Raw genomic sequence first — 11,039 nt, forward strand, 5'->3', positions numbered from 1 at the left:
GTGAACAGTGTGGATTGGGTGAATGCAGTCTGACACTTCTGGCTTCTTTAGGGGTCTTGATGTTACTGACTGCAGGATAAAGAAAGGGTTCCAGTTGTCAGTGATGCTGGGGTGTCAGTAGTCAGCCTAGGTTTAACCCTTTAGGCGCCAAGTTTTTTTTTGAAAAAATGCTGGATTTTGACATCAAAATTTCAAAAGCTTGTGGCTTGAAAGGGCTTAAATATAGAGATCTACTGTAAATTAGAAAAATGTTGGGGATGACTGAAAGTTTATGTGGGGTGTAAATATACTAATCTAATTTGCATATTATGACGTCATCAGGGGGCGGCCCTCTTGAATTTCATAATATTCAGGAAATAGTAGATATTGAACTGATGTTTGAACTTATTTGCATGTTTTATTTTTATTTATCCTCATTCCAAATGATGAGAAAAGAGGAAACCAACAATAACAGGAGAAAGTACTAAATTATTACTATACTATATAGTAAAACGCATGTGAACAGTAGCCTACTTTTTGATCAGTTCATCAGTAATATTCAGGAAATAGTAGATATTGAATTGATGTTGGAATTTATTTACATAAGAGGAAACCAACAATAAAATAGGAGAAAGTACTAAATTATTACTATATTACAATACTTTAGTAGTAAAACACATGAACAGTAGCCTACTTTTGGATCAGTTCATCAGTAATATTCAGGAAAAAAAATATATGGAGTGTTTTTTTTTTTTTTTTTTTTTTGTCTTTTTATCCTCATTCCAAATGATCAGGAAAAGAGTACACTAAGCTTACGTCCACCCCCGCCACCCCCATCCCCGTTGGACAAATGGTCAAAATGATCTGCTTGTGCTTCGTGAACATTGCGCGGCAAAGATGTACCGGGAGATGCGCGCGCGGCACGTTGCGCGGCAAAGATGTACCGGGAGATGCGCGCGCGGCACGTTGCGCGGCAAAGATGTACCGGGAGATGCGCGCGCGGCACCATTGCGCGGCAAAGATGTACTGGGAGAAGCGCGGGCGGCACCATTGCGCGGCAAAGATGTACCAGGAGAAGCGCGATCATTAGACGGCCGATCGTCATTTCCGAAAGGCAAATATTCCTCTTCAGAGTCAGAATCGGCGAATAACATTTGAACACATCCTCACGGACCACGGTACAAGTTTTTATTAGCCATTTTCTCTCACAAATCTCACAATTTACTCAGACGCTCTGAACTGAACTGCTTCCGCATCAATGACACGATCGCTCACTTGCTCTGCTGTTTCCTCCAACACTTTGAATAGGAACATGACGTCATTTTGGTCTTGAATCGAAGTATTACATGTCTGCCATCTAGTGGTAGGGAATACAAATGAGATATTACACCATATTAGGATCTACAGCCTGTTTTATTAAGTATGACGTCTTGTCGCAATTTTGCGACTTTGGCGCTTAGAGGGTTAAGGGGTCGGCTGTGGGTCCCTCTCAGCTGTGCGGCGCCTTTTTCCGCCTTCACGGTCAGATGCTCCTTTCAGGTAACGCGTAACGTTAACCTGGACGGCTTCATCAGTGGCATCCTGGGTTGCCGGGTTCTTCCGGATGGCTCCTGTAGAAAATACAGATCTGTCATTCCATTTGAATGGCATAATGCCATACACATCTACTAAACATTTTTTTTTTTTACATCCAACTTACTTTGAACAATGGTCTTCAGGAACATGTCTCTAAAACATGCTTTATCCCCAACTCCAGTCCAGGTTGTATTGATGGAAAGGTGATTAGAGAAGATACTTTGAAGCATCCGCCAGACGGTTGTCTTTAGGTCCCTCCCACATTTGATTGCTAAAAACCGAAGCTGAAAATCCAAAAAAAGTGTTACAAATTACATTTCTCTGAAGCTTATCATACATAAATATAAAATGTGACAGGCTGTGGATTCAGACTGTAGAATATGCAGTGTACAATCTTAATTCTACTTTTTAGATTACCCTATGGAGTTATAAACGAAATCAGCACACTTACAAATCGTTCCTGCAGCTCTTTATCCTGCCTCAAACTGTTGTCAAGCAACGCCAAATCTTCCTGGGAGTCTAGGGGGAGTAACAGATCCCCTGGCAGGGATAACTCTCCAACAGACACATTGGCACTGAAATGTTGCAGCATAGTGTCCATTTTGTTGTCCATGCTACGCACAACATCGCCAAACTCTCCAAGACGTCGCAGCATTAAGGTCTGATCTGCACCTACAGGGATTAAATAAAATAATAGTCAGTCCTGGTCCCTCAACTACTAAACTATGACATTTATATCTAGGTCTACTACATGTATAGGTGGCCCCAGTGGGAATTAAACCAACAACCACAGGTGTTGTTTGCAAGTTGTACCTGATTGCCCAGTGCGAGCAAACGTCTTCAACATTGTCCCAACTTGCTTCACCTGCTCTTGAAGTGAGCCGCTGTCATCCGAAGCTACAAAATGAAAGGCATATGGTAATTTTGGACATACATCACGTACTCTTTCCTAAGTTTGACTTTTTTGTGCATGTTCTTACCTGCTCGTGCAGTGCTTTCCCTCAGAGCTTGGTTCTCCTCCCTCAGAGCTTGGTTCTCCTCCCTAAGGGCTTGGTTCTCATCCATCACGGCTTGTTTTTCATTCTGGAGTCTCTGGAAATCTACATTAAAAAACAAAACAAAAAACACCTAAAGGCACTATTTTCAATACTTTTAAAACACTGGACACTAAGACATAGGCCTAGAATATACCTTCATAGCTGAAAACTTCATGCTGTACACGAGATGCCAGGGGAGTCCAAGGGCCAATTACGGAGCGATGACTTTCTCCTATTGATAATCATTGACGTAAAAATATGTTTGAAGTTAGTGCATACATTTAATGAATTGGACTTAAAATGGAACACTTAGTTTAGCGCAACATATTACATACCTCCAGCGTTTTCACCCATATGCTGCCAGGGTAAATTTGCTGCTGGGGGTGTAAAGCTTAGTACTTGACGAGCTGGAAGAGCAAACATAACAGCTTTAATTTCAGTGCAGAGTATTGCATATTCAGTAATGAAACTATAATTGAACTGTACAATGCTAATGGAATGTACAACACACCTCGACACCTTTCATCCAGAAACTGCTGCGGCGAGTAACCAGTCAAGTGTCCTAATGAAAAACAGATTATGATTAAAGGATTCCTTATCTTAAATAGAAGCAATAGTTTCCAAGACAAAAAACGTCACAAATAACATCACTTACTTGTACTCAAACTCTTGGCTCTGTGAAGTGGAGTCTGGATTTCTGGGGAGAAACCTGGTTCTGAGAAAGAGGAAACAGAAATTTGAAAATCTAACAAAGGGTATAGTTTAGTGGCAGGATCACAAATCAAGCATCACAGCAATTTTACATACCACCTCTGAAGTCTACAGATGGCACAACATTTTCCTGGTTTTCTGGAATCGATGCAACTTCTGGAGCATCGGGCAGCACTGAAACCTTGTTACCAGGAACAATGTTTTCAAAGCTCAAAAGAGGTTGTCCAAACGACAGCACTGCTGGTGCATCTGGAAGACTAGACTCCTCTTCATCAGAAGAGGCCTGGGGTCTGTACTTGGAATTTGAGATTCTCTTTCTCTTTCTCTTCTTGTCATCGTCCGTCGTTTCAACGCTAGAACCTGTTTGGAAGCGCACCAAATATCTCATCGCCTCTTGCCAAGATTCTAGAGCAGGGAATAATGAATGAAAGTCAGTTATCCACCATAAACAGACAAAGAAAATACACAGATGAAATGCAGGAAAATCAAATGCACAAGTCAGACCCATTTACCTGCTCCCTTCATAAACGTAAAATGATGTTTCTCCCAGGTGCTGTGTGGAGGCGTGCAGCGGATGGCTAAATTGTTGCCTTTGTCTTTTTTGCGGAGGTTAAATGGGGGCCAATAGCACATGCCCTCGCTGAGCCACACTTGCGGAACCACTGCAAATGGCTGATCCTCCTCATCAATAAACTGAACAATGGCAAACAGCATCTAAAATAGAAGAAAAACGTGCATAAAGTAAAAATTTATTAATTTCAAGGCAAAATAAATAAAATTAAATTCTCACCCCTTCAAAAAAGCAGTCATTTTTACAAGTGGATCAACGGAAAACCAGCCTTTCCATCCGGGCAAGGAAGAAGATAATATTTCTTCTGCACATTTGCTATATGGGTAAAGCGGAGTGTATCTGATAGGCCAGATAAATGAAAAATGCCTAGCTTGGAAGATTCCACAGGGTAAGTGAAGAAATCGACCATGTTCCGGAACCTCTTGTAGATGACCAAAGTGTTGTCCATTTCATCAACGACGACATTCTGTATAACAACTATGTCCTCATTTTCCAACAGGACACAGTTGTCTCCCTCTGAACGTTTCACAACAAAGTCTAGAAAGTACTACTCCTCATACTGCTTTTTCACAGAAAGACCGTTGAGGAGTGGTCCATGGTTGTGCTCTCTCAAGGACCTTGTTTTGGAGATGTTTGTTCTTCTGTGCTGACTTCTCTCCGACAATCGGCGAACAACCTGCTCCAGTGGTTGTGTAGGCTTGCGCAACAGTTTCTTCAGACGCCCAAGGAAGTTTTCAAATGGGAAGCATGAGATGTTATCAAGGACACCATACTTTTTGGCATCTTGGCTGAGGTGCACCAATCCATGCATGTTGTATGTCACATGTTCTTTTCCATAAAGCTTGCTGCAGTGATCAACAAAGAGAACCAATATTCTGTGTGCATAGTCTGCAAGGTCAGCACACAGGGACACATTCAGTAGGATGGTGATGCCAACTGAAAGCAGCATGAAGTTGTTGTACACTTGAGTTGGTACAAGGCCTTTTAAGCTGACTGGTCCAGTGTACAAGAGGAACTGCCTGAATTCTGTAGCTTTCCAACGCTCAACATCTTCCATGGATCGTTGCTTCCTGTTGAACTCGCACGGAACATGAGGTGTGAAGGTCAGGAGTACTCTGGAGAGCTCTTTTACCATGCTGGGCGAAAATCTTGTCAGCCGCCGTCCCTTTAGCCAAAGATGCAACAACTTTCTTGTCACTCCAAGGCATACCAGATGCATATAATCCAGTGGGAACTGGGTGACCAAACCAACAGACAACAATGCCAATGGCGTTTCTCCACACTGATGACTGTCATCAGAAAGTTCGTCACGGACTGCATGGTCTAATCTTAGAGCAGAATCTGTTTGAGGAAAGGTCATCCTGTTCTCGTAGTGGACCCCCTTTTGAACACACTTGTCACACCCATAATATCCACTGTGACCTTTCACATTTCGAACAAGTGCACGAGCAGGGGCGTCACAGATAAATGTTGATATTTTGAAAGGAAGTGCTCTCCTTTCAAACAGAACTCCTTCCGCTTCAAGTCGCTGTGCCTCTTCTACAAAAGGATTCAAAAAGTGAAGGCTGCTTGGCTTCTTCTTCCCATAATAGAGACCAATGACAAATGGAAGTTTGTTTTGTTGGACATTACCCACGTATTGCTCAATTAAACCAAGAACTGGCCAGAACTGGGCATTTGAGCTTTTGAAAAGTGGAAGTCCATCAACATTAACTTGCATTGAAACTGACGTCAACTTCTGCAATTCAGGAGACACTAAAAACTGCGATAGTATTCCACTTTCAATTCCAGAGTGATGGTATACACCACCTGAGAGTTCTGTTGTTTTAACACAAGTCACTGTTTTCAGAAGGGTTCTTGGATCTTTAGGAAGGGTTGGATGATCCTTGGACAAAATGGTTAAAAGCTTACCCAGTGCCACATGGGGGATCATGTTGTCAATAGCCCACCCTGCCAATTGTGTCCTTAGGCAATCCTCTTCCTCCTCACTATCGTCTGTGCTTGAGGAAAAAATTTCACCAGGTTCATACACCTCATCAACAGTTATTTCCTGTGCTTCAGGGGTTACAGTTTGTCCATGGCTTGTTGTAGCCATTCCATGTTGATGTTCATTAACAGGAGGATTTACTTGGTCAAAGTCAGGAATAACAGCAAGTAGAGCATCGTTTGCAGCTGCAATTTCCTGTTTGTCCCTCTCAACTCCTTTCAATATTCGTCTCCTTTTGGCCCAGTAACTAGACATTGTAACTAACAATGCATTTACCTTTAAAGCCAAAACGATTGTCCAACAGTAGGTCTCTTGTGTGAAGTTAACCAGTTATGCGCCGGTCAAGGTATCTGCAAGAAAATGAGAACAAAACCACATTGTTAACGTTAGGAATATACAGTAGCTATGCTGTATAAAAAAAAAAATAAAAATAAAAAAAAAGATCAGCCAAACGTGGAACAGTGAAATTGTTAAAAAATAAAATGTACTCATTCAGTGTAGTGATTCAACTTAACAGCACTGTCCTCAAACATAAAAAGTACAGCACTTCAGATAAATATAACTCATCATAATCCCCTTAAATCCTAGAAGTACAGTAGCAACACAGCACGTGCTAGCTAACACTTGCTAGCCACTGTAGCTACATTGTGAACTGAACTAGCAGCATACTTTGATCTGACAAACAAAATAATTTAAACAACCTATACTATTGCTTTGTTAGAAAACACCAAATTTAAGTTATACTTAAGTCTTTCTAGATGTAAAGCTTTGGCTACCTACTGTAGCTAGTTACATTTCTACATGTAACGTAACTAGCAACATTGCTTAACCTCAGTGTGTAAGTTACTGTAACAAAGGCAAAACAGCATGTGCAGGGTTTTTCCTGGGTCAAAATTGGTCTTCGGTGGTGGCTGACCGACATGGTCATCCACACACAGCAAAGAGTACCCTAGTACCCACATGATCCGCAAGCCCAATATTGACAATAAATGTTAAATTTAAAATAAATACAAAGAAACAGTTTGTGTTTTTTTTTCTTATCCTATTTATTCATGAAAAATGATCACTGTCAGGCTAGTAAAAGAAAGCGATTACAACTTATTTTATATCTATACCTTGATGTTTGTTTCTTTTGTTCCTCGTTGTTAATATTTGGTTGTTCATTCTTTTTATTTTATTTTTTGGGGGGGGCATCATAGGGGTGGGCGATATGCCAAAAATATCATATCACAATTTTTTTTTCAGGAAAATCATGATTCACGATTTTATCACGATTCTTTTTATATTTTGTTTTTACTATTTTGTGACTGAGCATTACAGCCAAACTAATGTCCATATTTTAAAAAACAAAGCCTTAGGTAACAACAAAAAAACAAAATGACAGACAGGGGCAAAGATAAAAATATTTGTCATTATTTTCTTTGTTATTAAATATTAAGATCAAAGATACACATTACACATACACAACTTAATATACAAATTAAATAAACAGTGCTTTATGTTTTCAGCTACAGTAGGTGTATTTAACAGTAGCATTGAAGAAAGTAATTAAATGAACAAATATGAAAATAAAACAAAACATAGACTTCACTGTATAAATTATGCATTGATACTTATTAAAGCTACTTAAAGTTATCAGTCAATAGCAGTGAGTGATTTTCTCTTTGCATTTTGTTGTTTTATTAACATTAAAGGAATAGTTCTCCTAAAAATTCAAATTGTCATAATTTACTCTCTCAAGTTGTTTTAAACTTGAATAAGCTTGTTTCTTCTGTTAAAAATAGAAGTTATTTGGAAGAATGTGGGTAACCAAACAGTTGATGTACCTCAGTGACTACCATAGTATATTTTTCTCCTTTGGAAGTCAATGGGGACCAGCTACTGTTTAGCCACATTCTTCAAAATATTAATATTAGAAAAATATTAGAAAATATTAGAAGGAAATTAATACAGGTTTGGAACAAGACAACATTAGAGTGCGTAAATGATGAGATAAGTTTTATTTTTGGGTGAACTATCCCTTTAAGGACAAGTGGCAGCTTGTTTACTGATGCTACTGTCTCTTTAAAAGAGCTGCGCGCGACGCGTCTAAGCATTTGACAAGCAGATTTACTCAATTTTCTCAAGTTTGCTTTCAATTTAGACATAACTGACTTTATGTAAACCTTGTGTGTATTTAACAGTATAAGCACAATAAGACTCGAAAGATAACTTAGTCCAGTATCCAGGCGCTGGTAGACAGGCTTTTAGTGCATGTGAGCTTCACATGCACGCGCTGAGAAACGCACGCGTTGAGAACAGCGCATCAGCACGCGAATTAAATGTTTAACCGACAGGGCATTAAAGCACATGCAAATTATGAACCTTTGTGAACTGCAGTGTCCTGTCCCTCGGTTCAAAGGAGTCATTAGGTCGCGAATCGGACTTTAGCGGACGTGTTGTGTGGGAAATTGGGAATCCTGGCTGTTAGGACATCACGAAAGATTTGTCAACACACACAAAAACACTTCAAACTTTTTTTTTTTTTTGCGTTTATTTAAAGTTATGTCAGCTGCATGTGCGGAATGCTTGTCACAAGTTGTAAGAAGATAAGGCAAAACATTTTTGACTGCAATTCACACCCAGCGCTAATTCAGCAAAAATATTCTCCGAATGCACCGCGTGAAACATGGATTCAGTCTTCCGACCTTTAGGATCAGTTGATTTTGATGCGAGGGAGAGAGCAAAGACAGAACTGAAGACGGAGAGTGTTTGCCCGCGCGGAGGTGGGGCGATGTGATCGTTCTCTCTGTCACTCCGTCAGTAGCTTAGGCAGCTGCTTCACTCACAAAACCCAATTACAGATCAAATAAGGCTTTGGCGGGACAAAAAATCGTTTTGGCGGCCGCCAAAAAATTTTCAATGTAGGAAAAACCCTGATGTGTTAGCTAACAATTGCTAGCCACTCTAGCTACTGGACTAGCAGCTACTTGTTCAGACAAACAAAATCATTTAAACAACCTATATACAACGTTAGTTTTGTAAGAAAACACCATAAGTTAAACTTAGTCTTTCTAGATGTAAAGCTTTGGCTACGTACTGAAGCTAGACACATTTCAACATGCTTGAACAGTGTAAAAAAGGCGAAACAGCATGTGTTAGCTAACACTCTGAACTTGACTAGCAGCGTGCATGTCGGAACAAACAAATGAAAACAACCTAACGTTACTGGTATCATCATTCGGTTTAGTTAGAAAACAACACAAGTTATACTGATCAGTCTTGTCGTAGATTTTGCTACCTACTGCTGGAACTAGGGCTGGGACGGTATGGATTTTTTCTTACCGCGGTTGAAAAGCAAGAAATTCCCGCGGTATTGCGGTAAACCGCTTTAAACCTCAACCCCCTCCCCACCCTCCCCCAGTTTTTTTTTTTTTTTTGCGACGTTGCGGCTGGAACAACAAACAAAGTGTGTCAATGATAATCTCAGGTAGTGTTTATGTGCTTTATTTAATGTTAAAAGCATGCAATGTGACTTTGAATATTGTTTAGTGCTCCAGCTTTGTAGCTGTAAAAGCAACAATGGATAATTCACCTCAGATCTTCAAATTAAACAGATGGAAATAAGACGTTCAAACTGTGAACATACAAGTGTAACTGTTTTAGTAACTCAGTAGCCTATGTATTTTTAATAATGTTTAAATGGTGTAATATTTGTGAATTTGATTATGTAGCCTACTACATTTTCTTGCAAGTGCCATCAAGATTCCTCTCTGGTGCTGTGAGTGTGCACTTGCCGCGACTCCGCGAGGGTTGACAAATGCGGTCTTCATGTGAGAGAATTCTGTTAAATAAGCACGTGCAATTAAAAGCTGAGGTCCTGCTTTTACTTTTTTTATTTATTTACGGTGCGGCTTGGACGCGGCGTCCGTCGAAAATAGACTATAGGCGCCTATCTTTATTGAAGCGGCGCGGAGAGAGGCTTCTGAAACGCGCCGCGTCGTGGCTGTTGTAAACACAAGCATTGACTAGAGTGGGCGCGAGCAGCTCCGGTAGCCGTAACACGCCACAGAGTGTAAATAAGGGGTTATAGTCAATAGCCTACGAATGGAATGTTATTATGTGTCATGAAACAACTTGCGAAAGGTCGGATTTGCTCCATCTTTTGATGATAAGTTTTGTTTAGAAAACCTTGAATCCATCCATGTAAGACACAATGTTATTAGACAAAATCCATGTCATTAGAATCAATGAATCCATGTCATTAGACACAACGTGAACACATGTGAAGGCCAGTGTTTTTTTTTTTTTTTTTTTGGCGGTGATGACGGTGACGAGCTCAGACCCGCGGTAGGCGTCACGTGACCGCGGTATTGCGGTAATGCGGTAACCGTCCCAGCCCTAGCTGGAACCACATTACCACATGGGCGGCGGCATAATTGTCCATACAAGTAACTGTTTACGTAGTTAATTCGACTGACCAAAACTAACTTAAAACACATACGTACTCACACTCGTATAAACATACGTATCTTAGAAGAAAAGAAAAACTCAACGCCTGGAAGAAACAAAGTAGCTATTACAGAAAGTTAATTGTAACATGGCGGCAACTTTGTAAACAAGGCTAACTTACTTTAGCCTTACTTTAGCTTGACTAGTAAGGCAAGAACAAAGATGACTACAGATTTTACAAAGATAAACTAAAAACAATGTAAACATAATATTGCGTTACACAAAAAGGAAACATGTACTTACTTAAACGATGGTAGTCCACAAAACGCGCGATTGAGCGGCGAACTGATGCGACTGTGTGCTCTAGTTATGTTGTTTGGGGAGGGGCCAGGAGCTCAGTGGCTCCAGTGCGTCATCGAGCCACCGTTTTAGCCCCGCCCAAAAAAATCCTGAACACAGCAATGGTGAAAAACGTCTCGGTTACGTAACGTCGACGTGACGACGTAATTGGGATCACTTCAGGGAGCCCTATCAACTTCGAGTGTCTACAGAACGAGCCAATGAACGTTGGCGTGCGTGAATCGCGTCACGCGCCCCCGCCCCCGCCCCGCAGCGCGGGTATAAACAGGAAGCGGGCGCACGCACACATTGTTTTTCGCTGAGGAGCCGAGATTTGTGACGGCCATGCAGCGATGGTCAGCAACGGTGGCGACGGGACGTTACGTCTCCCGTTCCCTCCTTCAGGGAA

At 40.8% G+C, this 11,039-nt stretch overlaps 1 protein-coding gene across 1 annotated transcript; it reads right to left on the reverse strand.

Moving 5' to 3' along the window:
• Positions 1-1,443: 1,443 nt before the first annotated feature.
• On the reverse strand, positions 1,444-10,671 carry LOC307162951 (uncharacterized protein; the record flags this gene model as incomplete). Its single annotated transcript, XM_079878721.1, has 13 exons — positions 10,595-10,671; positions 6,137-6,210; positions 3,815-4,016; positions 3,399-3,707; positions 3,247-3,306; positions 3,103-3,153; positions 2,927-2,998; positions 2,746-2,823; positions 2,535-2,654; positions 2,368-2,451; positions 2,006-2,226; positions 1,679-1,838; positions 1,444-1,589 (listed from the first exon to the last, which is right to left on the reverse strand). Exons 3-13 carry the CDS (start codon positions 4,014-4,016, stop codon positions 1,444-1,446), a joined length of 1,503 nt encoding a protein of 500 aa, XP_079734847.1. The 5' UTR covers positions 6,137-6,210; positions 10,595-10,671.
• Between the last annotated feature and the right edge of the window lie 368 nt (positions 10,672-11,039).

Source organism: Squalius cephalus, assembly GCF_949319135.1.
Source record: "Squalius cephalus genome assembly, chromosome: 8".
In the NCBI taxonomy this organism is placed as follows: domain Eukaryota; kingdom Metazoa; phylum Chordata; class Actinopteri; order Cypriniformes; family Leuciscidae; genus Squalius; species Squalius cephalus.